At 43.9% G+C, this 27940-nt stretch overlaps 2 protein-coding genes across 2 annotated transcripts; one reads left to right on the top strand and one right to left on the bottom strand.

Moving 5' to 3' along the window:
• The first annotated feature begins 1346 nt into the window (after positions 1-1346).
• DDX17 (DEAD-box helicase 17) lies at positions 1347-21112 on the top strand. The gene is made up of 13 exons (XM_059846448.1): positions 1347-1689; positions 5756-5906; positions 7860-7959; positions 8097-8230; positions 8842-8907; positions 9209-9350; positions 10929-11089; positions 11178-11350; positions 11665-11775; positions 12230-12291; positions 12783-12842; positions 17053-17292; positions 17951-21112. The coding sequence occupies exons 1-13, from the start codon at positions 1646-1648 to the stop codon at positions 18472-18474; spliced, it is 1968 nt and encodes a 655-aa protein (XP_059702431.1). The 5' UTR covers positions 1347-1645; the 3' UTR covers positions 18475-21112.
• On the bottom strand, positions 21113-27548 carry KDELR3 (KDEL endoplasmic reticulum protein retention receptor 3). The gene is made up of 5 exons (XM_059846449.1): positions 27087-27548; positions 26019-26119; positions 25362-25520; positions 24780-25032; positions 21113-21907 (listed from the first exon to the last, which is right to left on the bottom strand). Exons 1-5 carry the CDS (start codon positions 27175-27177, stop codon positions 21867-21869), a joined length of 645 nt encoding a protein of 214 aa, XP_059702432.1. The 5' UTR covers positions 27178-27548; the 3' UTR covers positions 21113-21866.
• Between the last annotated feature and the right edge of the window lie 392 nt (positions 27549-27940).

Here is a 27940-nt window from a genome sequence, read left to right as displayed (position 1 = left end):
GCTGAAGGCTGGGAAGCTGGTTCGTCTGAGAGAGCCAGGAATGGATCAGCCATTGTCATTCAATGAAATGTCCAGTCCTTTGCATGTGCCAAGCTTTCCCCCACTAGGCATTTTTATCCAGTGGCCAAGTACGAAGTGTCAGTGATGTGTGTGCAGTGTCACTTGACTCCCTGCCACCCACTTAAAAGACCCAGGTTTCTTAGAGAAACATTCTTGCATTTTATTTTAAGCACTCAGATTGCTTTTTGCTTTCTCACACATGTGATACATACATACATACATACATATATATATACATATATATATATATATATATATATATATATATAATGTGAAACTAAAATGGTAATTTGCATGTTGTTCTAGGCTGTTATTTTTATCCAAGGGCCTGAAAGTAAAGGGGACTCGCTTTCCCTTCTGCCAGTATAACCAATGTTTGATAACCTGACAGCCCAGAAATTACTGCTGATAGCGATAACACGGTGTGGGCCGGGCCTGTGTTTGGCTGGTCTAACCCCATCATCCATGGGACACGGCTCTTTGTGCCAGGACACACTTGACCTGGCGATAGCACATACACAGCACAAAAGGATTTATGGTCTGTGGCACGTAATCGCCTCGTGGATGATTCTGCCTTTCGGCGAGGAGTCTCTGGCTCATATGGGGAATTCTCTCCTTGTCTGCTGGCGTTCAAGCGACAACAATCATAATGGCCGCTATCACTCTGCTCCTGCCGCCGCTAATCTGACAGAGAATAACCTCGGCCCGCCGGAGCCGCCACAAAGGTCCAAAGGGCCGCTCCCGCCCCGACGCCCAGCGTCCCGTTATTGTTCCGCCATTGTCCCATCACCGCGCCCTCAGCACCGCCGCCACCTCGGCGGAGCCCGTGAGTGAGTAGGGGACGGACCGTATTCTTCAAACCGTCTGCGAATCCAGCGTAACCCTCCGACCCGGTCTGCACGGTCCGCGTAAGAATGTTACGCCATGCACACCGGGCTCTTCCCGCCTTACGCCAGCCTGAGTTACGCACCTTGCGTACGCCGCGCACTTACGTAAAATGCGCCTCGGCCCAGGTATTCCCTGCCATGCAGAAGGGGTTACGGAGAGCGCTCCTTGCGCAGCTGACTTTGGGGAATAGCGTTACTCCTCCCCTCCGCCTTCCTCACGCAGGACCCCGGCTCTAAGAAAAGAACGTTACGCACTCTTCGTAGCCCTCCTGCTACTGCACGGGGAGGTGTTTCGCCGAGCGCGCTTAGTGCGTAGTTGAGCTCCGTGAATAGGCGTAGGTGTTTCGGAGGGCCGCAGTTTGCGCAGCTCCGGGCTGCCCGTAACGTAAGCGGAGCGGGCCGGGGCGGCGGCGGCCATTTTGTGCCGGGACCGCGGAGGAAGAAGACGCTAGTGTCTCCACACTACCCGGGCCCTGGAGCCGACCGAGAGCCCCGCCGTTCCGGCCGCTGACGCCCAGCGGGTCTCGGACCCACTGACCACCTCTTCTCCTTTTGTGTCCCACCAAAGAGGCGAGGTGGCGCAAAGCGAGGCCTCCGAGGCGCAGCCGCCCCTGGCTGGACCCTCTCCCCGTACCCCCAGCCCCTCGCCGTCCCCACGGCCGGCGTTCCGCTGCCTCTCACCCACCCCTCCGGGGGCGATGAGAGGCTTCGGGGACCGGGGCCGCGACCGAGACCGCGGCGGGTAAGGGGGAGGGGGGGGGTCGGCACGGCGGGGGGGCGGTGGGGGAAGCCGAACGCTTGCGTTGGGGGGCGGGGGAAGGCCGCGGGGTTGGGGGCGTGTGTTGGAGTCGCGGTTTTGGGGGAGCCACAATCCCGTCTGTGGAGATTTCATCCCCATAGATTCTCGTGTGGGGGCGGAGGTAGTTGGAGGGTTATCGGTTCCCAAGGCGGGGTGGTGGGTTTTGAGCGCTTTGTGGGGTTTTTAATTTTTTTTTTAAATTTAGCTTTTCCAGTGTAACTAATTCTGAGCCTTGCTTGAAATTTTAAGGCCTGCATCCACCCTGCCCCCTTAATTATTTTCTGCCGGCCGCCTTATTTACGCTGCGAGACCCGTGGCATCCTCCCCCTGCAAGCCACGAAGGTCTCGGTGGCCCTGGCAGGGCTGGTTGTCCTTCTGTCTGCCCTTCTGCTTGTCATTGCTTCTTCTGGACTTACTGGAAATATGGCAGTGGGGGGAAGATCTCTCTCAGCTGCGCTCCTAGGCTTACCGTGATAGGAAATGGGATTGGAAACGCTGCCTTGCGGGGGTCTTGGGCAGTCGGGAGGGTGATCAGTGAACCGTGGTGCTGGACCACACTTGCCAACCTTACATAGGGCTACAGAAATTATTTCTGGTTCTGTAAAGGCCTAGTGCTTGATACTCTTGAATCTGTTACTTAAAGGAGGTTTGGATTGCAAAAGGCTTTTGTAGGTTTGATTTGATGTGATTTTTTTCTTTTGACGATGACAGCAATAAATACAGTGGCATTATTCTGTGTAACTAGATAGAGCACCGAGATTTTTAAGCGTTGAAAGTAATAAGGCTTTCGTGCCATCCTTTTTAGAGAGGAAGTTAAAACTAATTTCTGAGTGGCATTTTCAGATTATAAGTAGTTCTCAAGGATTACCAAAAAAACATATAGTGTGGGTTCTGGTATATGGTAAGCTAGATCTCAATTAATGAGTCTCCTCTCCATATTTTTTTTCCTTTTTTATTCTCCCCCACTTCCTATTCCTCTTGTTTTCCCTTGCCACTGGGAGATTAAAGAATGTTTTGCAATGCACTTTGCCATTCAGTCATCTGTGGAGGGAGATAGTTGTGTCATTGCTTTATCTTACACCCACATTTAACATTCTGAAATTAAAGGATACTTTCGTGTTTTTTTTTCACAGAGAGGAGGGTTCTGGTGTTTTTCTGCTAAGAGATTTCCAGCTCAGTTTAACACAAGGACATTGGAGTAAGCGCTTTGGCAAGTCTGAGATAGATCAGACCACAGCTGGTTTTGGAGTTTAGTGAGTGAGTTTGAGTATGCAGATTTATATAGTTACTTAAAATAACACTGGCCAAAGCGTTGCCACAACACTTGATGTGCCTTAAAATTAGTGTTATTTCATTTTCTGTAAAGTCTTTAATTATACTGGATGCTTCTCTTTTAGATCAGGGCTTTTGATGAGTAGAAAAAGTGCCTACATGCTCCTTTGAGAAGTTTGTGGACATTTGCATGATTTTTTTTTTTTTTTTTTTTTTGCATATTATCCTGGAAGCTTTAGTGCATTCAGTTTGCTACATACATCCTTTTAAGGTGTGAAAATATTTGTAACCACTAACAACTATCTTACTTCATAAATAATCTGTGTAAAATATTGGACCACCCAGTGTGCTGGTTCAGCACCTTTCGAAACTTTATCACCACTTCTTTTGTAGTCTAATCACATCAAAGGGTTCTAGTTCTCTCTGTCAAGAATGAGCTGTAGGTGACTTCTTAGGCTGGAAAATTGTTATGTTTTGCTCTGGAATGTATCAGTTTCCCTCAGTTCTATCCCAGAAGTAATGGCACCAGTAATATTAGGGAAGAATGCTTTGAGCCAGCCTGAATTTGCCTTTGAAAAGAGGGCTGTTGGCAAACCAGGGAAATATTAGATTTAAGCCAGTTTAATTTGAGTTAGAATCTCCTTTTACTTGGAGTCAGAATGTGAAGTGTCAGTTACTGCCACTTTAGCAGCTGAACCCCCACAGAGGCAGCAGCGTTCAAGGGCTGCTGTAGGGCTCCTTCCTTTCAGGTCAGTATCCAGGCATAATGTGTGTAAGAGTGGAGAACTGAAACTGTGCCTTCTGTGTAGAATATGTAATGTTCTTCCTCTGGATAGCTTTGGAGCAAGTATTCATAGTGCCCAGCTGTTGCAGTGTCCAGCCTTGCAGGCAGCCCTGTTATATGTTTCCTTTTCTAAGGGAACTCATCAACCCTTTGAACATCCAGTGGACTTGAGTGAGGTTATGGGTTTTGTAGGAAATGCTTGGGTACTGACCTTTTTGACATTTTGACATCAGTTTAGCATGATAGGTTACAAACATCATCACTAAAGGTGAATGTCCCTGTAAATGAAAGCCTGTGCCTTTTTTTTCCTTTGTCCTGGAAGGAAACGTAATGCTTAAATGCATTTTTGAAGTTGTGTTTCACAGTCTTTTTCATAAGAGAAAACTTGATGACTCTGCAAGCTCTCTGGAGGATCTAATAGACACACAGATGAGAAAATAATGGATATTTATAGGAAAGGGAAGAAACCTAATGCACAGTTGCAACATAGCAGACATTTTCAAACTAACTTAGCAGGTTTTAAGTTCAATTATATCTGCCATATACTTGGCTTTTCCAACAATATAACCGCTTCTTCCTGTTAAAATGTTGGTTTGAGTTCTGTTTCTTTGGTCTCCTAGTCACTATAATGTATAGTTTCCATTGGGAAGTGATTTAAAGAACAAATGTACTTAATGTTTGAGCAGGTAGTCTTGTACTTAAGATAATTCAGAAATTTTTTTCAGCTGTTGTTTATTTTTTGGTAACTCTTCCACCTCCTCGTTCATCCACAAGTTACTCCTGTAAGAATGTTGCTTAGAGATTTTTGTTGCTTTCAGTGGATTTCATAACCAGTTTTTTGTTTACTAGTGGACTACCTGGGTAGGGTGCAGACACTTGGGTTTTGCTGTGTGAAAGTTGTTTGAAGTGGGCATGTCTCATGAATTCATGTTTTGCATAAAGCTGTACCTTTAGGACAAAAATGGACTTGATAGCGTTTTGAAAAGTTCTTTCTGCTGAGTTTGTACAATACTGATGAAAATGCTGTAACTTTTTTTGGGGTGTGTTATTTTAAAGTACAATTTATGATATTTACAGTAAATGAGCATATAATGCCACTGGGTTTTTAGTTACTCTTACAGCTTATTGCCAGAAGCTCACGTTTTGTCTATTGCATTAGCCAATCATTACAGTTAGTTCCTACCTTCTGAAAGGTATATAATTAACTGGACAAAGAAAACTTAGAGAGAAAGAGCAATAACTTTTGAATTGTTCTGCTAGAACAGAAGTTGGTTTTTGTGAACATGAGCTTCTTACTCTCTTCAGTCTTCATCACAATGCATTTCAGAGTGGACATGATTTTTCCCAGGTTGTTTTTTGGGGTTTTTTTTTCCTTTTAGGCTGTGTTTTTTAAAAAAGAGGGTTTTTTTAATGTTGTTGATTACAGAATTACAGATGGACTTGCAGGCTTGGCTGGGCTTGTTTGCTTTCTATTCTTCAGTCTGCTGTTTTTCATTTGAAGCATACTTCTTGATAGGAAGGGAAAGAAGATATAGAGGGGGAGATAGTGAAATAGCTGTCTAGTGTAAAACTAACCTTGAGAGACAGAGAAGGAATTTGCAAGGAGAGATTTTTCTCATCCCTTTTATGTAACCGTGTTGTAAGTGCACTGTCAGTTTCAAGACAAATGCTATGGGTGTACAGCAGCCATGTCCCAGAGGCAGGAGCTTTAAAGGAGTGATTTACAATAACATGGTTTTAGGTTCAGAGACAACCCAAAGCAGGTTTATGTTATTTTAAAAGTTTTATGCCATCATACTTATTGGAGGGAGGTGACTTGCTAGAATGTTGTGCTCATATGTCAGCTTGGGGAAAACACAACAGAAAATGGTTAAGAAAATTCCAGAATAATTCTAGAATAGTTTTTAAGTACTGGTAGTATTTTTTTTAAGTAACCAACATTCACATTCACAGGTTTGGAGCAAGTCGTGGAGGTCCTCTTCCTCCAAAGAAATTTGGTAATCCAGGGGAACGTTTACGTAAGAAGAAATGGGATTTAAATGAACTGCCCAAGTTTGAGAAGAATTTTTATGTGGAACATCCAGAAGTGGCCAGGCTTACTCCAGTAAGTGCTGTGTTGTCAACAACAGAAAATGTCACAAGCTGAAAAACTTGTCCTAGGAAGTCTGGGACAGTATATAAAGTACAGCTGACTCTTCATTAAGCTTGTTTGGTGCGTTTGTATTCTGCTGGATCCTCGTTCTAGTTGCCTTTACCGTTTAACATTAGCAAAGGATATGCTTCTCTTCTTGCTTGCTTTTATATGAGATAATTTATGTTTTGTCATTTGTAATGCATCTTTATAATGCTTGTCTGGTCTAGCAATTTGTCAGTGGCGATAAAACTTAGAGAATTACAGTCCTGGAGAAGCCCTGGAAAAATGTAAGGTAATGAACTAAAAGTGACAGAAATACATGAGAAAGGTTTGAAAGTAATACTTTGTCATAAGAGTAATTTGAGCTGAAAGAGGCCTTGGGGGGCATCTCTAGTCTAATCCTCTGTTTAGAGCAGCACTAATGGTAGAACTAGAGCAGGTTGCTTTGTGCCTTGTCCTTTTGAGTTTGAATATGCCCAGAGATGAGAGTTTATATCCTCTCTGGGTGGCTGTCTCAGGGCTTAATGTTTCTCATGGGGTTTTGAACATCTTTCCTATAGTGACCCATCAAGTAGTTAAAGTAGCAGTTACAGGTCACTGTTAGCCCAGTCTTTCCCAAGCTAAACAAACCCAGTGCTCCCAGTATGTCTTCATACGGCCTGTACCGCAACCTCCAGCTTTCCCCCATAATTGGACATGCCCTGTTAAAACCATGTCCTTCTCACACAGGGGGCTCAAAACCAGGTGCAGTATGCTGTGTTCACTCTGTAGATACAGAAATCTTCCTTTCCTATCCAACTTGAGTCTAGTCTTCTACTCTCTAGTGCAATGCATTTTTATAATTTGAAATTAAGATATTTGTTCTTAACATGAGGCAACAGAGAAACAAAATGTCATTATCTGATCGCATAGACTTACACATCCATATGCAGAATATGCATATGGCATAAAGGAGATGAGGGGGGTATTAACTTCCTAAGGAGACCACAGCTTGAGCTACTGAACCATAGTTTGCATCAGCTGCTGTAGCTGCCTTTGGCTTAGCCAGCTAGAAGGATTTTTACGTTTTCCCCAGAAGTAATTTTCTTTTTTTGCCTTTTAATTCAAGCTCAAGGGATTCTCAGAAATACTGAATCTATTGCTTTGGATAAAGTGCATGTTTGGTATCCGTGCATCTCTATTGATTTCTAATAAGCATTACAATAAGGTCATGAATTGTCAGAAGAATGTTGCAAAGGACAGTTGGACTTGCAAGATAACCTAGACAAAAATAAAACACTTTTTCCAATCCTGAAATTGTGCTTGTCTACACATTTCTGAAATGTTACAAGAAGTTCCTTAAACAAATTGTGAGGTCCTAGTGTATCATTATGATGTTGTCAGAGCTTCTTTCATTATCTGAAACATTCCAGGCAACATTTGAGTTGCAAGTTATCCAGCAAGAACTCTGTATTTATCTGCCTCTGGAATATGTTAATTGAAGGAGAAGGACTGCCTGGCCTTCTGTTCATGGTATACTAAGGACCTCCTTAGTTTGTTTAATTCTTAGCACTGTCACATAAAGCATATCACTTATCCCGTGTTTCTAATAATTTCTCAAGCTGTTGGTCATTTCTAGCTTCTGGAAAAAGTGCAATTCCTAAAAATATTCCTTTAACATACTTTTCATTTAGAAGGGTTGGTTGTAAGAAGAGATTGGCATTTGTCCTTCTAGGCTATGTAGAGAGCTCATACATCTGAATATCAGAGAATCCGTACAATAACTCAGACTTAAAGTCTTTAGGAAAGCAGTCTTTTCTAGATCTCTGTTTGAATTTAGTTCTCTAACAAAGCTGTTATCCAGAGGTGAGAAGAGAGTTAGTAGTTAGAAACATGCACTTTAAGTGCCTGCATATAAATATTTTTTTCTTTTTTCATAAATAGTATGAAGTTGAAGAGTTGCGAAGGAAGAAGGAGATAACAATTCGGGGAATGGAGGGCTGCCCCAAGCCGGTGTTTGCCTTCCACCAGTGTAGCTTTCCGCGTAAGTAGTTTTGCCATCTATAAGACCATGAAGATTGCTCAGAAAATACCTGAACAGTTACTGGTTCTGTTCTCTAAAACGTTCTCTAAAGCCTCAGTTGTCCTTTAAGAAATTTATTCTTTTCTTGAATTCTGAAGAGTATGTGATGGATGCCTTGATGGACCAGAACTTCACAGAACCCACTCCAATTCAGTGCCAAGGCTTTCCACTAGCCCTCAGCGGTCGTGACATGGTGGGCATTGCACAGACCGGCTCTGGGAAGACACTAGCAGTGCGTATTCTTTCCTTTCCTTTCTTCAGCTAGCTTTCCTGGTCACCTGGTAGAAATTACTCATGAGTTAGTTTTTGGGCTTGCCAGTACTAGCAGTGGGATGATTACATTTTTAAAGCTTCTTGTATTGCATCATAGGGGACACTTGAGTTTCAGCTCAGCTACAAGCCTGTTGTATTCACAGGTGTGTGTTTTATGCATCTTCCTGTTTGGATGCTTAGTCAGTTCTCTTTGGTCTATGCTTACATTATGGTTTTAAAGCAGGATGTTCTCTTTAGTACACATGTTTTATAAACTACACTGGTTAAAATAAAAAATGGTTGAATTTAAGCATAGACCTTAGTTTTAACTGCAGTGTTAAAAAGGATTTTTATCCTTTATGAAAAACATTGGCTAAGATAATGATTACTAATTCTGCTAACTTACACTCCAAATTTAAATGAGCCTGCCTTTCAGAGGTGCTGAGCAGCCAATTTTTGGGCTCATGCCAAAGTGGATGCAGTTGGTCAGCAGCTCTGAAAATCTTCTGTTCTGCTCTATAAATGCAGCTATCTGGTTTTGCAGAATCACAATTTGTATATATTATAGAATACTGTTTTCTTCTGTTTTAGTACTTGTTGCCTGCAATTGTTCACATCAACCACCAGCCATATTTGGAGAGAGGGGATGGCCCAATTGTAAGTGCTTATTGATTCTCTCTTTTTGTATGTGCAGCATGACATTGTTAATGAGATGGTGCTTTATTTAATTGATGTATTAGAATAGTAGTTTTTCATATTCTATTCCTATCAGAACAGGAATTTTTTACTATCACAATGTGAGCATCTCACTCAGTTGAAATTCTCTGCAAATGCTGACATAGTCTAAAGATATTTAAATGTTTTAACTAATAAAGAGCAGATGGTCCAACTTTGCTTATGGCTTTATGTTAGGGATGTGTATGCAGCTTGACTCTTCCTGAATAATTTCCTTTTGCAGTGTCTGGTTCTGGCACCTACTAGAGAGTTGGCCCAGCAAGTGCAGCAGGTGGCTGATGATTATGGCAAATGTTCGAGACTGAAGAGTACCTGCATATATGGAGGAGCACCCAAAGGCCCCCAGATCAGAGATTTAGAAAGAGGTAATTTTAAAATGGGTGGGTGCTTGCAGTTTCTGGAGGAAGTGGTATTGTAAAGTCTCTGTAAAAATAAAACTTCTCAAAACCTCTCTAGAAGGGGGTGAGGGTGAATGAGTGCCTCATTTTCCAGTTGCAGTGATAGTTCATGAGGTAGTTCTCTTTGCTGTATAGTGACGTGGATATTAGATTTTCTTTTTGTTTGTTCTTTGAACATTCCACTTGTGAAGATCATCAGGGTGTAGTAAGGGAAAAAGAAAATTTCACAGAAAGAAAACAGGTTATTTTAAGGAAATGCAATACCAGCATGTTTAAGGAAAGTTTTTTCTTAAGGCAGATTTCAAGTTTTCTGCCTGTAATCATTCAAATAATCAAACTTTGTTTCTGAATATATAGAAGATTCTTTGTCAGCAGGAGCAGTGAGTGGTTTTGCTTCGGTTGCAGCTTTTTTTCCTAGATTTTGTTGTTTGGGTTTTTTTTTCTTAATTGTTCTTAAGCACTAAGCACTATGTACCCTGTAAGCAACCACTGTAACATGGTAGTGCATCAGTGATCTGTAATTTCAAATTCAGGAATGTGCTGATGGCTTTCATCTTCACCAGATGAAAAATGTAATGGAGTTATGTAAAAAGATGGAAGAATTGTTATCAAGGCAGATAAACATACAGATCTATTCAAGAAATCAGAAAATTTGGCTTACCACTGCTGTTCACAGGGTCCTTATTGCAGAATGCAGTAGTGGGACAAAGGCATGCATGGTGGAAGTCTGTGGGATATCTCTGTTCAAGAAAACAGTTACTTTCCAACTCAATCCCAGCATCTTCAGTGGCAGAGTACAAGGTTTCATGAAGAGTCCTTGGGAAAATCAGTGTGCTGGGTTTTTGCACACCTTTCTGGAGTGCTGTAAAATAGATATTCTGTGTGAGAAGAAAATCCTTTTCATGCCTCTTCTTCCTGAAACTTACCTTCTGTGGGCATTTCAGTGACACTGAAGTACTCACCTGTAAAATTCGGGAATTGGTGGAAACCAGGTCTTCCTTTTAAGGAATGTGTAAATTGCCCAACCTGGTGTTAGTTAGGAATGTTTGAACTCTCCTCTTATCCCCACAAACATTGGTAAGATGTTTGTCTCTCACTGTTGGTGCCTGATTGCTCAGTATTAAAGTCCGTGCTTTGGCTTTATATATTAAAAAAATGTGAAAGTAATTTCAAAAAGAGCACTTCATGTTTGAAAATGACACCTCTCTAGACTGTAAGTCTGGATGAAGGTGGTTCAGGCTTGAGTAGAAGCTTACTTCATTTCTGATTTTTGGACAGCTCTTCACAGGTTTTCTCTGGTAGTAACCTTTTAGTTTCTGTACTGCATTTATTATTCTAATGGCACTGTAACAGTAATTTCAGAATGGAAAAAACACTAAACAGAACTAGGACTCTACTGAAGTGACTCAGTCTTGGGTACGAATGAGGGTGGTGCTTTTTTTTTTTTTAAACAATTTTGCTCTGGAAGGTGATTCATTCTGACTAAAAATACCAGTTGACATTCAAATGAAGAGCCTTACTCTTTTTCCTTATTCTCTTCTGAAGGTGTGGAGATCTGCATTGCTACACCAGGTCGCTTGATTGACTTCCTTGAGGCTGGAAAGACCAACCTTCGTCGCTGTACATACCTGGTGCTGGATGAAGCTGACAGAATGTTGGACATGGGATTTGAACCACAAATTCGTAAAATTGTTGACCAGATAAGAGTGCGTGATCCTTTCAGAAGGACAGTCTCCTTTGTTTTCCTATTTGAAATCTAGTACTATAAACAGGTCTGTTTTCCCTTTTCCTTAGCCTGACCGCCAGACTCTGATGTGGAGTGCCACCTGGCCTAAAGAAGTACGCCAGCTTGCTGAGGACTTCCTGCAGGACTATGTTCAGATCAATGTGGGAAACTTGGAGCTAAGTGCCAACCACAATATCCTGCAGATTGTGGATGTGTGCATGGAAAGCGAGAAAGACCATAAGTAAGCTGGTGTTCCCACCATTTTGCTTTCTTAGGTTGTACTTCAAAGTCTGCAATGCTTTCTAAGCCTATTAGCAATTCTAAATAGTGAAGTTACTTGTATTACTATTTAACCTTTGAGTGTTACAAAGTCAGTCTGTAATTAACTAATTTCTTGTGTATATTTTGACCATACCTCTGCAAACCAGCAGAAATTCTGTATGGTACTGACTGACTTATGGATGTGTGTTGTGTGTGTCCTCAATGTGTCTTGGGGGAGAAATCCTCTGTTCTGGTACACGTGGCTAAACATCTTGGCTCTCATGTCTGTTTTAGACTAATACAGCTGATGGAAGAAATCATGGCAGAGAAGGAAAACAAGACTATCATCTTTGTGGAGACGAAGAGGCGATGTGATGATCTCACTCGAAGGATGCGCAGAGATGGGTGATTAGCTTCTCCCCTTCCTCCACTTTTTTCCTAGTGGGAAAGAAAAACTATAATCAAAAGCAGGAAGGTTTAAATGTTTGCGATTCTATTATTGGGAGCAACTTATCCATTATTTTCTGGGCTGCATTCAGTCATTGTTTCCCAGAAGATTCCACTTCATCAACACATTAGTACAAGAGAGAGTGTTTCTAAGTGTTGCAGCTTTTTTAGTGTATCAGAATCCTGGTATGCTGATGGAGACTGTCAATATAGCAAACATGATATGGCTTAAATGGTTGTTTATGTAGGTAGTGGATTTACAGTACACATGCTGGGTAGCTAGAGGCCAGAGAATATTATATTTCTCAAATCTTAACAGTTTTTCCCTTTTAAACAAAATGCCAATAAAGCTTCCTGTTTCCTTTAATGTATGTACTTTCTATCTATACTAATGTACATCTCTGTTTGGCAGTTGGCCAGCTATGTGTATCCATGGAGACAAGAGTCAGCCAGAAAGAGATTGGGTGCTTAATGGTGAGTCCATCACTGACAGAAGAGTAACTTGGGCTGCTGTACTTAATTTACCTAGACATGTTTTTCTCTGGTCTGTTTTTTTTTTTTTTGGTTGGTTGGTTGGTTGGTTGGTTTTTTTTGGTTTTGTGGAGGTTTTTTGTTTGGTTGGTAATTTTTTTTTGTTTGGTTGTTTTTTGGTTTTTTTTTGTTGGTTTGGTTTGGTTTTTACCTCTAGACCAAATAGACACCTATAAAAGGACTTCTCTTGCCTTTGTGCTCTTAATTTCAGTACTTGTTCCTTTTTGTGTTTGCTTTGATTAAACAAAGTGGGAAAATTGCTTAACACAGCTGGATTTTGAAAAATCGGTGAGGTATTAAATCCTGACTTGTGGGGGTTTCTGGAATTGACCCATCTTATTTATCTTCTGGAAAATGAGCATTTAATGTAAATCATATTCAAGTAACTTTATAATTTTGGAAAATCTTACTTCATAGCATGCTTTGTTTTACAGAGTTTCGTTCTGGAAAGGCTCCTATCCTCATTGCTACCGACGTTGCATCTCGTGGGCTAGGTTTGTACACATAGACCACTCTTGCCTACTGCTGCATATTTTTCTACTTTGGACTGAAAAACGTTTCTTTAAAAAAAAAAAAAAATTCAAAGCGTGATTTTCCCCCACATGTGAAATACGTTTTTTAACATTAATCTTTTTTTTTTCTTTCATATTCAAAGTCTCTTCCTGCTCCTAATGAACAGGCTTTGGTCTGCAGCAAGGCCTAGGCATGACCAATCGATCGCCAAGAGGGAGAAGAGACGTCCAATTATGCAACCCAACCCTTCCACCACACTCACTTCTTCCCCTAATCCAGCTTTTGTTGCTGGATGGTAGGAATGGATTGCTCTCAGTTCAGAGCGTGTCAGATAAAGTTCAAGTAGGAAGCTGTGGGAGAGCGTTTCAACAGCAAATAGCGAATATTCTCCCCGTATGGCACACCACAGATTTGAACATACCGACCCCAGTGTACATGCATGTTTACCCTGCAGATGTATTCACATCTGAGAAAGCACTGCTCCAGATCTTTGCTCTTGACATGTAACCTTCCCTCCTCCTCTGTGTTCCTTCTAGGCAGGACCACTGAGATGATATATGGCCTTTAACATCTTGTTACCCAGACGTGTAATTGAATCAAAATCGCACAGCTCTGTTCTGGTGGTATGAAAATGATCTGTCTGGATGCATCAGTTGTGCCCCCTTTTATAATAAGCATATTTGTGTTGTGAAACACCATGTGCTGAGCACAGTCCTTATGCATCTGCCCACCCTAGAAGAGGAGGATGGCTGCTGAAGTGCTCTGAGTTTAATAACAGATGTTGAATACTCTGCCCACCCTGAGTGTGGTAGACGATAAACTACTTGAGAGTCAATGTCTCATTGTAGTAAATTCTAGACAAAATGACTGCAAATGGGTGGAGATTACACTCAGAGAATCTAGTTTGTTAAAAGTCTCAGTTATCTAAGCTCTCTTTTTGTATGCTGAAAGGGTGGCTGTGCTGTGCATCGTATGGTCACTTTAATACAGGCAGACCATTAACAGGCTTGGCAGCCTTTGTCCACACAACCTTCACCCCTCCTTCCCCTCCCCCCTCAAAAAATGTCCAGCACTTCCTCAGGAAGTGATTACATGGACTTCAGTCTCTGCCCTCTAGGGTCATGTCTGGACCTGTGCAGTTAGAACTTGGGCCTGTTGGGAGAAGGGACTGAGGCCTGAAACCAGTTGGTATGAAAGAGAGCTGCTTTCTCTAGCAGCATTTTTTAAACAGGCTTGCTATGTGCTGGTAGCTTCTTTGTGCATCTTGCCTAGACATTTAAAACAGCCTCAACCCCCTCAAAAAAAAAAAAAAATCAACAAAAACAAACACTCTCCCCCAAAACGACTCAATTGGATAACACTTCAGAAAACAGTATCCTCACTTCCCATCATCCACTTCACCCAAGCTGAGGGGGAAAGGTATCAGAGTCTGTTTCTTGTTACTGAACAACATCTCTGCTTGTTTTGGGGCCCTGAGTTTGCTGCTTAAAGTAAGTCACTTAACTGGCAAACTTCTGGACGACTTCCTCCAAGATCCTGGAAAGTGAAGGCTTCTACCTAAATAACATAAAACAGGGGCGCGCGCCTTTTGGCTGAGTCACCAGGGCTTTCCCTCTTCCTAATGGAACATTGGTTTCAAAAAAGCTTCTTGCAGGTAAGTTCTGAGTCCCATAATGAGTTCTTTGTGATAATTCCCTAAAGTGAGGTCCTCTCTCTGCACTGATTTTTTTTTTTTTTACTTTTTTTTTTTTTCCAGTCTATTAAACTAAAAACATTGAATTTGTTTTGTTTTCTTTTGTTTAACAGAAGCTTTGATATCAGCTGCAGATAATTCTCAGTGCAGGGGTGGGGATACATCTACAATCATGGTCTAAACAGCTCTATAGACTAGCATGTTTGCTAGTTTATATCTGTCCCGTTTAATAATTGGAGACTGTCTGTGCCATAGGGTGTTCTGATGATCTGACAAAGGGAACGTTTCCCAGGTAGCTGTCAAAAATGATTTACAGTCTCCATTCCTGATCCTGCTACATTATCTTCTAAAAGTGCAGGAGGATTGCGAGTGGGCACAAACACTTTGGAGCACGCTAGACTGGAGAAGCTGAGTCTTGTGCACGCTCTGGTCTTCAGCAAGCTGCGTGCTCTACCAGGACCACTTTCTAGTCTGGAAAACACCCTTGCATCTTCCTCTTCCTGCCTTCCCATTCTTTCTGCTCCTCCCCGGTCAAGTCAGTTCTGTCTGCATTGGTAGCTACAATTCCTTGTGCTTTCTGGCAGGAAAGCACGTCCTTGTATCCTCTCTGGTAATTCAAGTCACTTGCTACTGGATGTGCAAAACGGGACTGGCTGAGGACCATGTAGCCTGGAGCTTGTCAGTCTAGCTACACCCCGGCTGTGAAGATGCAATCTGTCACACGTACTCCTTTCTATACTCCACTTTCCCTTTATAAAAAAACTGTTGCATCAAGGACCCTAGCTGGAGACTCGCGCAGCCCCCTGTGAAACCTGCCTTCTCACTCCCTTTTTTTGGTGTGATTCAGGACTTTGGAGTCAGCAAAGACTGAGGAGCCCCCCCCTTTGCTGTAATAAGAAACAGACATAAAGTCCCCCTCTTGTCACAACAACCCACAATGTTTTTTATTTTTCCTACAACCCCTTTGAAATTGATGCAGTCTGGGCAATAGATGCAGTCTGACCCTTTGGATGTAATTTTTGTACCTTCATTTTTTTGACAATTGCCCCTAAGAGCCCCAAATAGGGGACAAAAAGCATTGGAGGACCTGAAACTTTTACCTGAGCCCAGGTTCTCCGGCGCTTCCCAACCAAAAGGGGCTACAGAGAAGCGTCTAAGCCAGTTCACAGAGCGAGCGTGTGTGGGGACTTCTCGCTGCCACGGACCCTTGATGCATGCTCCCCGCGCTCCAGTGGTCCCGTGTCAGAGGGCGGAGTTTTCGAAAGGAGGCCGCCAAAAATAAAAGGCAAAGAGACGGGATCGGCTGCAGCGGTTTCCCACAGGAGGAGGGAGTGTGCATCGGTCTGGTAACAAACAGAGAATGTTTCTCTCTTTAAAACAAAACAAAAAGAGCAAAGGAAATCACAAAAATCTGTGTTTTATCTTGGATATTTTCAGAATATTCTTGTTAAAATGCAGATTTTAAATTTTTTTTTTATGAGCTATTAGGGCTCTTACTGTAGAATGGTGCATTTGAAAATACTGTATAATATAGCAAATAGGCGCTCTTGGTACTTAAGGTGCTTTTACTGAAGCATTGCACTAACATTTACTTGGTTTCTGTCACTTAAGTTTACAAAGTCTTGTCTTAAAACAAGCAATTTGGAACTCATAAATTTTAAAACTGTTTTACGTACAAAGCCATTTTGATAATTTTATTTCCTGCTTCCATCTGAACTGGAAGTAGGGAATTGGTTATGGAACTCAAATTGTTCAAATTGTGCAAGCTTGCCAGAGCTGGACAGAGCAGCACAGAAATGTTAGTGCAATGCATTCTAGTGTAAGTACAAAGCTGAGTTAAGATACTTTAGGTCTGAATTATTTTTAATGAGTTGGCTGAATAAAACGAATGTAATTTGAATGCCTAAAGCTTTAGGTTAGGGGAGTTAGTTTGCCGTATTTTATTCATACTGTAAAAGTAAATATTTTTAAGACTGTCTTTTATTTCATGTTGCCGAGCGGAAGGTAAGTGATCTCATTACTGTTATTTTTTGTTAGACTTCTCCCAACAGAGTAAAAGCTTTACTATGGCAGTTCTGCTCTTCCTCCACCCCAGTTTGCTCTGTCTGATGGTGACATTTTCACTTTACAGATTGTGTTAAAAAGAAATATAAAATTCAATTAACTTTTTCACAAACATCTGTGTCTTTGACACAAGAAGACAGAGAAGTGCATTCCGGGGAGGATGACTTTGAGTGCAGGGCAAAGCTGCTTTAAAATTGCTGTTCTTTTTCAGGGCACTGACCTTTGTTCCTGATGATCTTAAATTTCAGTCTTCTACTCTTTTGGGATGAGTCTGTCTTGTATTTATTCCGTGCAGTTACTAACTTTGTATTTTTTTTTCTTATTACTGTCACCTGCATTCGTGCTCCCCACCTTTCGTTGGCACGTCCTCTCTTCTTCTCCCCTTTCCTCAACCCCACCCTTTCACTGTGCTTCGCTCCTGGGCACTTCACAAGACGTGGAAGATGTTAAATTTGTGATAAACTACGACTATCCGAACAGCTCCGAAGATTACGTGCACCGTATTGGCCGTACTGCACGTAGTACCAACAAAGGTACTGCCTACACCTTCTTCACACCAGGAAACCTGAAACAAGCCAGGGAGCTTATCAAAGTCTTGGAAGAAGCCAATCAAGCCATCAATCCAAAGCTGATGCAGCTTGTGGACCACAGAGGAGGAGGAGGTGGTGGTGGAGGTAATGGCACAAGGGAGAAGGGCTACACAGGGGATACGTTCCCCATTTTGAGGGAGGGAGTGTTTAGAGGATAGGGAAGTACTAAGTATAGGTCTAAGTTAACACATTAGTAATAAAGTTGTTCTGTACTTGAGGTCCCTGCACTTGATGTAGACATAGTACTTCTGTCCCAGGAGAGAGGCAGTCCCTTGTTTTACCTTAGCTGTAGAATTTTTTTCTCTTGTAAGGTCGTTAGGCAGCTGATTTTGCGTGAAGTAATTTACTTCCTCACAGCTCCTATTAAGGACAGGCAACAAGGTGCATGTCCAAAATTGAAATCAGTAATGGAATGCACTGAATTTCAGGAGCTGTCACACTTTTTCTTCCCATTCCCTGAAGGAATAAGAAGTTTCCTTATGCTTCCAAATTAGTCCTGAATTACTTCTGTTTCTTTGTCTCCAAGAACATGCATAAAGAACCATTGTTGAACTTCATGTTTACATCTTGAACAAAATAAGGAGGCCTGTGCACAGCTGTGCAGAGAAGTTACAGTCAGTCAGAAGAAGGCCTTGGGAGCAAAATTGGAGATGTAGAAGGGGGAGAAAGGGTGGCATAAGTGTACCAGAGATCCTGTTTAAGACTTGTTCATGGTACTAAATCTTAATGTATCCATCGCCAGGAGGTCGTTCTCGTTACCGAACGAGCAGTTCGGTAAACAACCCTAACCTGATGTACCAGGAGGAGTGTGACAGGAGGCTCCGGGGAGTGAAAGAGGGCCGCAGAGACTCAGGTGGCTTCAGAGACCGTGAGCGTGGTGAAAGTTTTGCCAACGGAGCCAACAAGACCTATGGCAGTGCCTACGGGAGCCCAAATTCTGCTTTTGGGGCAGCACAGAGCCAGTATGGTTACACTCAAGGGAGCTATGGAGCAGCTGCCTATGGCACGAGTGGCTATGGCACTGCAGAGTACAGTGCTAGTGGCTATGGTGCCAGCACCACAGCTGCCACGGCTGGGAGAACCTCACAGAGCACTACCCAACAGCAGTATGCAGGGATGGTGGGGCGCTCGGGCCAGCAGCCACAGCCGCTCATGTCACAACAGTTTCCGCAGCCCCCTGCCACTAACGTGATGGGCTATATGGGACAGACTGCCACCTACCAGTACCCACCCCCTCCCCCGCCCCCACCCCCCTCTCGCAAATGAACCCACTTGCTGGTGACCAGTGTAGACCTCTTACATTTAAAGGAACCTTTTCTTTCTCTTCTTTCCCATTGTGATGTCTCTCATGCAGGTTAGACTTAGAATTCACTATCCAAATCCCTTGAGCCTATCAGAAATGGCCCCCAGCCCGCATTAATGACCCTGTCCTCTTTTTTTTCTTTTTTTTTTCTTTTTTTTTTTAAGATATATGTATAGTTGACTGGAAAATTTATTATTTTTGTCTTGCATGTTGAGGAATTTGGAAATCTTATTTTTTCTAAAAGAAAAGGGTATAAGGCAGATAGGTCCCAGCTGGATCATCTTGGTGTTTAAGGTTTGTGGGAAAATTTGCTTTTGCAGGAAAGAAGTTTCTATTCTGTAACACATTACCTTAACTTCAGGAAGTATAAAGAGAGATGGGAAACTCTGGGGGAGCCAAAAAGCACTTCATTTAAAATATAAATGCAATGGAGAAATGCTCATTCTCCTAATCTTTTTTTCTTTCTTTTTTTTTTTAATAGCTCACTAGTACTGCTTGTAATCTTACTGTAGGTGACTTTCCATGGGAAAACTCTTCTCATTTGTCTGAGCTGGGTGATATTCGGAGTAAAGCCTTGGGTATATTATTGGCAGTTTCTGTAGTTCTGGAAGCTCCATTTTCTGCTACCGTAACAGCCGGCAGTAGGGAGCTTGGGTTTAGAAACCCCGTGTCAGAGACCAAATCTGTCTTGCATTACTCCCTGAAAACCATCTACCCACAGCTGCTGTGGGTACCGCTGCTGAAATGTTCAGCTAAGTTCTTTCACTACAGTTAAATTGCAGCATCGCACATGCGTGGAGCCTGATTATCATTGAATTGGTTACTGCTCTCAAATTTCTGTTTGGTTTATTGAAAGAAGTCTTCCTTGAGAGCCTAGAAATTATGCAGAACTGAAATGATGAACAAGGTTATTTTGTTTGTCTGTCCTTAACAAACAAATTCCCTTTTGCCATGGGGAATGTTCTGAGTGCCGCTACGCTCGATAAAATGTGACAGAGTTTTCCACACTTAAATTTAAGAGGTTTGAATAGAGTGGGCTGGGGGGTGTGGGGGGAGGAAGGCAGGAGGAGATTGCTTGGGGTCTCCTTTTCATGAGGTAAGCAGTGAGCTGGCTAGTGCATCTTGATTCTGAAGCTTTGTTTCTTTTGTACCTTGCACTGACTATCGCTTTCTCTGGCTTTTGAGTGCATTTCCCTGCTCCACTGGTCCCTTGGGGCTGAGCTCTTGCAGGTAGGTAGTATTTTAGAAAATGTTAGAGAAGAGTGAAATTTTAGTACATACGTAAATAAAACTTGTTTATTTTACAGGCTAAGGTGGGTGTGAGGGGGGTTTCCCCCTTTAGTAAAGCATGTTGTTGACTTGTTATTTCTAATACCAGACGGTTCAGAGACAGTAGATGATAACAGGAGTTGGCTGCTCTTGGTCTGATAAGATGACAAAAGAATGGATACATCTCCTGGTTTGAGGCACACTCTTTGCATTAGGAGCGTGCAGGGGGCTTGTGGGTTTTTTCTGTTGGCGTTCTTGCATATAGATGAACAAGGCAGCCCACTCCTTCTGTAGCAGAGTGGAACTTCTTATAGCCCTGAAAAAGAGCTTGCTTATACAGAAATTATTTCTTTTAACATTTAATTTCTTCCCAGAGTAAAATTTTGGGGGATGGATGCGCGGGTTTTTTTTTGTTTTTTTTTTTTTTGTGCAGTACACAGGTAGGTTGCTGACAGGGAGAAGGGAGATTCCTTCCAGAACCTCAGTTCCCTGGTTCCATTTTATATTTCCAGTGCATGGGCAGGAAGTTCCTTTGCTTGTGTTAAATGAAAGCCAGAAATATTTTGTTTATCCAGGCACTGACTGATAGGTCTTTGGCCTCCCTTGCAAGCAAATGCAGAGCTTTTTTTTTTTTTTTTTTTTTTTTTTTTTCCAGAGTAGAATGCAGAAATGCATTTGAGGTGTGTAGGAGTAGGACATCACACTGACTGGCTTGAAAAAGGGTCTCTGGACCGCCAAAGCTGCCTTATAGTCCGTTACAGCTTTCTCTTTTGGGGGTGATTTTGCATGTGTAAACATAGAGGCCAAGTCTTGCCGTGGTTTGTTGCCCCTGAGGTCAGCTGAAGTCCAAGGTCTCAGTTTAGTTCAGTGTCAACCAGACCGCTGAATGCACTGTGGCATGTGCTGCCCCTGTCCCACCTGGTGCTCTCTGCTCTGCTCCATGTCAGCTGGAGGGCCCTTGTTGATAAAGCATTAGCCTCTAGTGTTGTTTGCATTGTTTTCAATCTGTAAAAAGTTTGTGGGAGTGTCAGATATCTGAGCTGGGTGTCTCCTCCCCTCCCACTTCCTGAAGCAATTTAGTGTTTGGATTTCTCTGAACAATGGAAGAGTTACTAGCTTTGTGTGGGATCAGCATCTTGTTTCACACACCTGCTGGTCTCTGAACACATTCCTGTTGTATTAATGAAGACTTGAATTGAGAGATTCATAGATCTGTGGTGTTGAGGCACAGGATACTAAGAGCTATGTTACTATTCTTAGTTTGTAAATTGTCCTTTTGATACCATCTTGTTTTCTTTTGTAGGTATAAATAAAAACACTGTTGTCAATAAATTGTGAACTTTGTCTTTATTTTTGGAATGTAAAGCTGTCTTTGCCCCTGTTCTTCCCAGTTGTTAGAAGTCAAATTGAAGGAGGTGGAAACACTTCTTGGCAACCACCTGAATTGTAATTGAAACTGTCCCTGTTTGTAGAACATAAGGAAACTGAAAATAAGTGAGTGAGGAGGATGTTTGAATACTTGTGGAATTAAAAGATTCCTGTTATTCAAAGGCAATGTGTTTTTCTTGAATGTTACAGGGCCTGAATAGAGAGAGGGTCAGGCAGAATTAATTTTTAAGAGGGTGTTAGTTCATACAGAGTTAAAGTAACAGTTTGTAGCATCTGCTGTGTCAGACATGGCCACCTGTGAAATGGGTCAGTTAAGTTACCACACTTTAATAAAGTATGTTACGTGTTCCCTTTACCATGGGCACTTGCTTGAAGGACTAGTGGGAGTGACATTTTCCCTTGTGCTGCCTCAGGGTCCGAGTGGAGGTGTGTTTTGAGTGTAGATGTTGGGAGAGCTGGGAGAGAAGAAATTGCAGTACTTCAGTACTGGCCAGCACTAGCACCAAATTCAAGTGAGAAGAAATAAAAAAATGGAGGGGAAGAGTCTGATGGATGAAAAGCATTCCAAGCCCTGTCTTCCTGGCACTGGGTTGAAATTCAGCTGAGCCATCCGTTAGTCAAAAAGGGCCAGGGAAGGAAAGCTGTGATCTTAAACAGCTTTGTCTTTGGAATTTCTTGTGCTGCCTGTGGGATGTCTTCAAACAGGCATGGGAAGACTCAGCTTCTTTCCTTTTAAGACTGCAAAGAGAAAGACAAGGTAATGAGTAAATTTAATGGAATTCAACTGTTTTATTGTTTCTCAAATTTTATGTTTTCTGACTTGCGATTTAGAATGCCAGATAGTGGGGTGCCAGGTTTGCAGACTGCGAATGGGAGACAACCGCTATGAAATGCTGCTAAGAGGGGAAAGCACAATCTATTTATCCTCCTTTATGCTAAAGGAAAGGGTTCTTGTTGGACTTGTATGGTTACTTGTTCACGGGTGGACCATCTTAAATATTTTTCTCAATGATGTGCTATTCCTAGTGCTCTCCTCTCCTTTTGATACAGAACATGGCCTGAATAAGTGTCTGTGGCCAGATCCCTGCTGAGTCCCTCCCAGCCCATCTGAGCTGAATGTTGGGGTGGCAGGGATGCCTCTGGAAAATGCCACAGGCCCATAGGCTTAGATGGGGTGGCCGAATTGGGGACTGTCCTGGGTGGTCGGTGGTGCAGAGTGGCTGTGCCTGGCACAGGGTGGTACCAGGGTGGGCACTGAGGCTGTGTCTGTTGGGTGCCAAAGGGCAGGGCTGTCATGTGCTGCGGATGCACCAGCAGGAGGGCCTGATGGACTGGATGAGGCTGGAGGAACCGGCAGGCTGGAGAGAGGGAGGCCTTGTGAAGGTCAACAAAGCAGAATGCCCATCCTGCCCTGGGGTAGAACAACCCTAGGCACCAGTTTGTTCTGGGGGCTGCCCAGCTAGAAAGCACCTTGCCAGAAATGGACTTGGGTGTGCTGGACACCAAGTTGAGCACAAGCCATCAGTGTGCCCCCGTGATGAAGCAAAGAGTGTCTGGAGCTGCACTGCCAGCAGGGTGAGCAGGGAGTTCTTTCCACTGAGCCTTGGGAGGCCACAGCTGGAGTGCTGGGCTCAGAACAAGAGATGGGGAGTCAAGAAGGGCCACAAGAGCATCTTGATGTAGGAGCACAGGCTGTTAGCTGAGTCTGTTCGGCATTGAGAAGGCTGAGGGACACCTTACCCACGTGCACAAGTGTTGGATGGGAGGAGTGGAGACAGGCCCAGACTCTACTGAGTGGTGCCCAGTGACAGAGCAAGGGACAATGGGAAATTCCACTTAAACATCTGAAAATAGGATTTTATAGTGAGGGTGGCCAGACAGTGGCACAGATTGCCCAGAGAGGCTTCAGCCTGGAGATAGTCAAACTCTTACTGGACAGGACCTTGAGAAGTGTGAGCAGCGGCATGGATTAGATGATTTTTCCCCCCTCCACCCTGACTGCCCACATCCCTGGCCATTCTGTGAAATACAAGCTCTTTGGGGAGCTGAAAGCTTCCTCAGGATATCTTTCATGTCCTTGTGTTAAACAGAAGGGAGCTCATCTAGTTTTGAAAACAAGATAAAAAGAAGTAGCTTTCTATAAAAATCCCTTTGCAGTGCTTTGGTATAGGCTCAGAAGTCTTACTAAATCCATTTCTTTATATAACACATTTTTGCTTTCTTTTTTCATCATTACTGCCCTTTTTTCTGAGCTCTTCAGTGTTAGAAATGTTTTGAAAAGTTTGGTTTTTTGAAAGAATGTAAGAGATGCAACCTGCTAAAATATTGCTGGCTCTCATAAATGATTGCAAAGTATTTGCATGTCTTCAGACGCCGTTTCTCTCTTATGATCCAGAACATTTGTGTAAAAGAAAAGAGAAAAAAAAGCAATTCTCTTCCTGCTGTGATGTCCCATTTACAAATGTTTTTTCTTCTGCCTCCTGTATCATCTAAATTTTGCAGCTCCACCACTAGCAGTGTGAGATTGGAAGCCAGCAGTTGTGTTTTTTCCCCCCTTTTGTTCCACCATCACAGCTACAAAGGGTATGGATTTCTCACAAAATACAGGACACATGAATTGAGTGGAGCCAAAATGGGAATTAGTTTAGAAAAGAAAAAAAAAAGGAATTGATGTAGAGCACCTGGATGGCAGTTTTAGAAGGTATTTTTCTGGCTACAAAAATATTTAATAACAGAAGGAAGTCTTAATCTGCCAAGGCCAGCCACCTGCTCAGTGCTCCTGTCACCTTTCTATCAGCAGCTGTATTGCATGAAGCTACCAAAAATCCATCCCTTGAAACTTCAAACGTGGGCCGTCATTACTGCTTTTGGCAGACTTGTTGGGGAAAGTGAAGAAAGAGGAAAATAGTTATCCCCTTGGCTAATTCCACCTAATTCCATCCTTCTCAACAGAAAGGTGTTTTGAGGTGTCCTTCAGCCTCGTCAAACCACAGCATGTTCTATGAGGATTTATGCCCTTGGTGCACTTTTTAGCTCTGGTGGCCATTTACCAAAGCCTGGCACTGAAATGGAAGGGGCATCTGCTTTTGGAAAACAGGAGTGTCTTGTCTATGCAGATGCCCATCTTCCTACAGAATCAGTTCTTCACAATCAAGAACTTGATCTTCTCTATCAATGGAGAAGGTTTAATAATATCTCCATATGTCTGCAGTTGCTTTCTCAGGTACATTGTCTGCCTGCAGCTATTTTTCCCCCTCAAAGGTTTTTTTTTTTTGGGGTGGTTTTTCTTTTTGTGTGATTCATAATATTTCAAAATATATGTAGAACTGAATGTACCTGAGTTGTTAACTTCCGAGGTGAGGTTAAACCAGGCTTAACTCTGGTGTAATTCTTGCTGTGTTTCACACACACATCCAGAGCCTTGTGAGCAGTGATGCCCACTCTCAGCCAATAGATATGTTTTCTAAACTGGACTTCAGGTGCACAATATCCACCACAAACCCAGCAAAAAATAAAGTCATGTAAGGATTAACACATGGCAAGCTGCAGCTCCACCCTATACTGCAAGAATGAATGAACTTTTCGGTATTACAGCACCCTGTTTACCTACCTTTGGTGACGTAGAGATAGAAGAAGTCGCAGTAGAAGATGGTTTGTACCACCCCGGAGACGACAGCGATCTGGTCGTAGAAATTCTCTGTGTGGTAGCGCCAGACCCAGTTGGCAATGTAGAGGGCACGGTAGAGGCCCAGGAAGAAAAGGTAGTGTGTCGTGATAGTCTCTGCTTCCCCTGTCTTGCTGATCATGAAGAGCTGAGGAAGGATAGCCACGGACTCCAGGTAGATGGAGAAGGTCCAGAGTATCTGTGAGGTGCAAAATGAAGGCAGTGGGGAGTCAGTGTTGGTTAGTATGTGTTAAGACCTGAAATTTATCATTTGCCAAATCACTGATGTGTGAGGGGGATGAGTAGTGCTGCTGAAATTGGGGAAAATGAGCTTGCTGTGCTGGGAGTGAGAGGAGACAGCGCTGAGCTGCTCCATAGATGGTACTGACTTTAAGGCCTGCCAACTTTGCCTTTCCTGCCTGCTTTTGCTGTTAAAAATCTCGGCTATTCAACATGCTGCTCACTCTGCTGCCTGGTGTAAGGCTGCTACTGCTTCCCTTCCCTTTTCCTGCCTCAGCTTTTCCTTACCTCCAAGGGGGTGAAGCTGTGGTTCTCCAGAAATGACAGGCCTGTGACAGGGACCAGCAGGAACTCGAGGCGGAAGGAGTCGTTCTCACTGTCAAATGTTTTCCGGAATTTCACGTAGATCATATACACGGTGACGTAGGCACAAATCAAAAAAATGACCTGTGGGAGAGAAGGGAGATGGCAGGACCTTAAATGCAATTGCACTTTCTGTGCCTAAAGAGGGGCTGGCTTTCCCAGAAGTCAAGATAGTAGTGAATGCTTTGCCTGTGTTGCCTTACAGATTGACTTCTGCTGGAGATATTCCAGTGGTCACGTAAAGCTTGCCACACCATGGGAATCTCACGTTTGAGTCCCTCTGGGTCACTCTGTGAAGAGGTTGGCTCTGTGGCAGCTTTATGTTAATGCTCCTGCCGTACAAGGACACCCAGGCTTGGTTCATGGCATCTTGTTCTGGTTTTAGTGGTACTAAATATGGCTCAGCTCACTCACTGACTATGGCAAGGGGGTTTTTTGGTCAATGGAGGGACAGCGGCACCAAAGGAAGCATCCTTATCCACCCTTCCTGGCTGAAAAACTCAGTGACTGTGTACCCTCACCTCTCCGAGAAACCACAGCGAGCTGAGGGGAACCTCTCCCACTGTACTGTCCTCTCCTTACCTTCATCACAGTGTTATAGACAGAGATGAAATTCGTGAACAGGTCCAGGTAGCGGGTTGTGAAGACGAGGGCAAAAAGTATCTGGCTCTTCCCAGAGATTCCTGCGTGGCAGGGAGATGAAAGGAAAGTAAAGCAGATGAAGGGAAGGGTCTGTGGGATGGTGGCTTCCCCTTGCGCCTCCTTTGGAAGCATTGATGTGTAAGTGAGTTGTTTTGTGAGCCAGGGCTGGTGTGTGGGTGCTGAGGTAGCTCTACCCCAGAGTGGCCAGAGTCTCCCAAGTAACAGGGCAGGTTCCTGCTGATGCCCCTGAGTGCTGTGTGTAGGAACTTGTGCTCAATGGGCATGTTCACCACTTTGGCCAGTTCAGTCCTTGCTGTCCTAAAAAGGCCTTTCTCTTGCCTCCCTTCCCCCTTTGCCTGCCCACCTCAGCAGGGCACTGTGTGATGTGACATCTGCCGCAGTAGGGAAGAGCTGCAGGACCAGCCCCGGGGCACTGATGGATCTTGGCCACTGCTGGCAGAGAAGATGCAGTCGGGCCCACCCACTTCTGTACCTGTGATAATGGCCACAGCCCCAGCAGCCCAGCCCCAAAATCTCATGAGGAGGGAACTAAGAGCAAAACTCTCCTGCAGGAAGCTGCTGTCCTGATTTCCTCGCCCTGGGATGGGGCAGCCTCTGGCACCTGCCCACCACTGGCAGAAACTCCAACCTAAAGCAGCTTCCTCTCCAGGTTGTTGGTGTTGGTGCCGCCACAACCTCTTTTCTCCTTTTCCACCTCCCTCCAGCTTTGCCGCCCTCTCCTTCACCTCACCACCCTGAGACCAACACCTGCCTGAGGCTGTGCGCCTTGCCACATCACATCCTTCCAACACAGCCCTCTCCTGGCCGGGAGACCTCCCAGAGAAAGAGGATGACTTCCCTCAGAGAGCCCATGGGGGACGGCTGCCAGTTCCTATGGGCTATCACTGCCCTTTCCAGCTCCCATTTTGTTGTACCCTTCACCAAACTGCCCTCCGGGAAGGGCCACCCTCCTTCCCTGGGACACCCTCCTTCCCTGGGAGCACTCACCAGCACAGGACTTGGACTTCACAATCTTCAGCAGGAGAATAATGATGGCCAGCAAGTGGGAGACATCCCCCAGGATGCGGAAGATGTTCATGGTGCCGGGGGACTCCTCTGGGGTGGAGGGAGTGGGCGGGAAGTTTTTCTCCGCCGAGCCTCGGCTGAATGAACGGTCTCCTTGGGCTCAACTTTCCTTTTTCCCTGAGCACGGAGCCCTTCCTTCTCGTAGCACAAAGTTCAGTCTCCCCTGCCCCGTGGCTGCAGATGCCTTTCCCCTGCCAGGCTGGATGTCTCCCTTGTTTACTTTTCCACCGAGGTGGATTCTCACTCTCCCAGCCCAGGGCCTTCCTGTCTCTGCTTTGGGCTGAAAGTTGGAGTTTGTCTCCCGGAGAGCTCTCCAGGCTGAGGAGCCCCGAAGCCAGCGCTGGGTGACGGTGACGTGGCTCCTGGCTGGCCGGGGAGGAGAGAGAGGAGGAGGCAGAGGCGGGAATAACTGCGCTATTTTTCCCTTTCTCTTTTTTTTCCTTCCTCTTTTTTCTTCCCCTGCTTGTCTCAAGTTACACACGGAAGTGTGGTTAAAGGGGAAAAGGCAGAGGGAACAGGATTCCCATCCCTCTGGCCTTGAGGACACACCCTCCGGCGATGGCCAGGCTTTCCAGGGATATTCATGCCTCGGGTGCAGTAACATCTGTCCTGCTTCCATCGGCAGCCTTCTGCTCTCTGCCCTTCCCGGCCCCATCCCTGCTGCAGCACCTTCTCACCAGTGCTCCACCTTGGCTCCTGCAGCCAAAGAAGAAGTGGAGAGATATTTAAATTATCAAGCCATTGCGGCTCTTCCACAGCTGTTCATGGACAGCCAT

The sequence above is a fragment of the Haemorhous mexicanus genome, chromosome 5 (assembly GCF_027477595.1).
Source record: "Haemorhous mexicanus isolate bHaeMex1 chromosome 5, bHaeMex1.pri, whole genome shotgun sequence".
Classification (NCBI taxonomy): Eukaryota; Metazoa; Chordata; class Aves; order Passeriformes; family Fringillidae; genus Haemorhous; species Haemorhous mexicanus.
The sequence above is the reverse complement of the archived record's forward strand: the minus strand, read 5'-3'. Positions and strand labels throughout refer to the sequence as shown.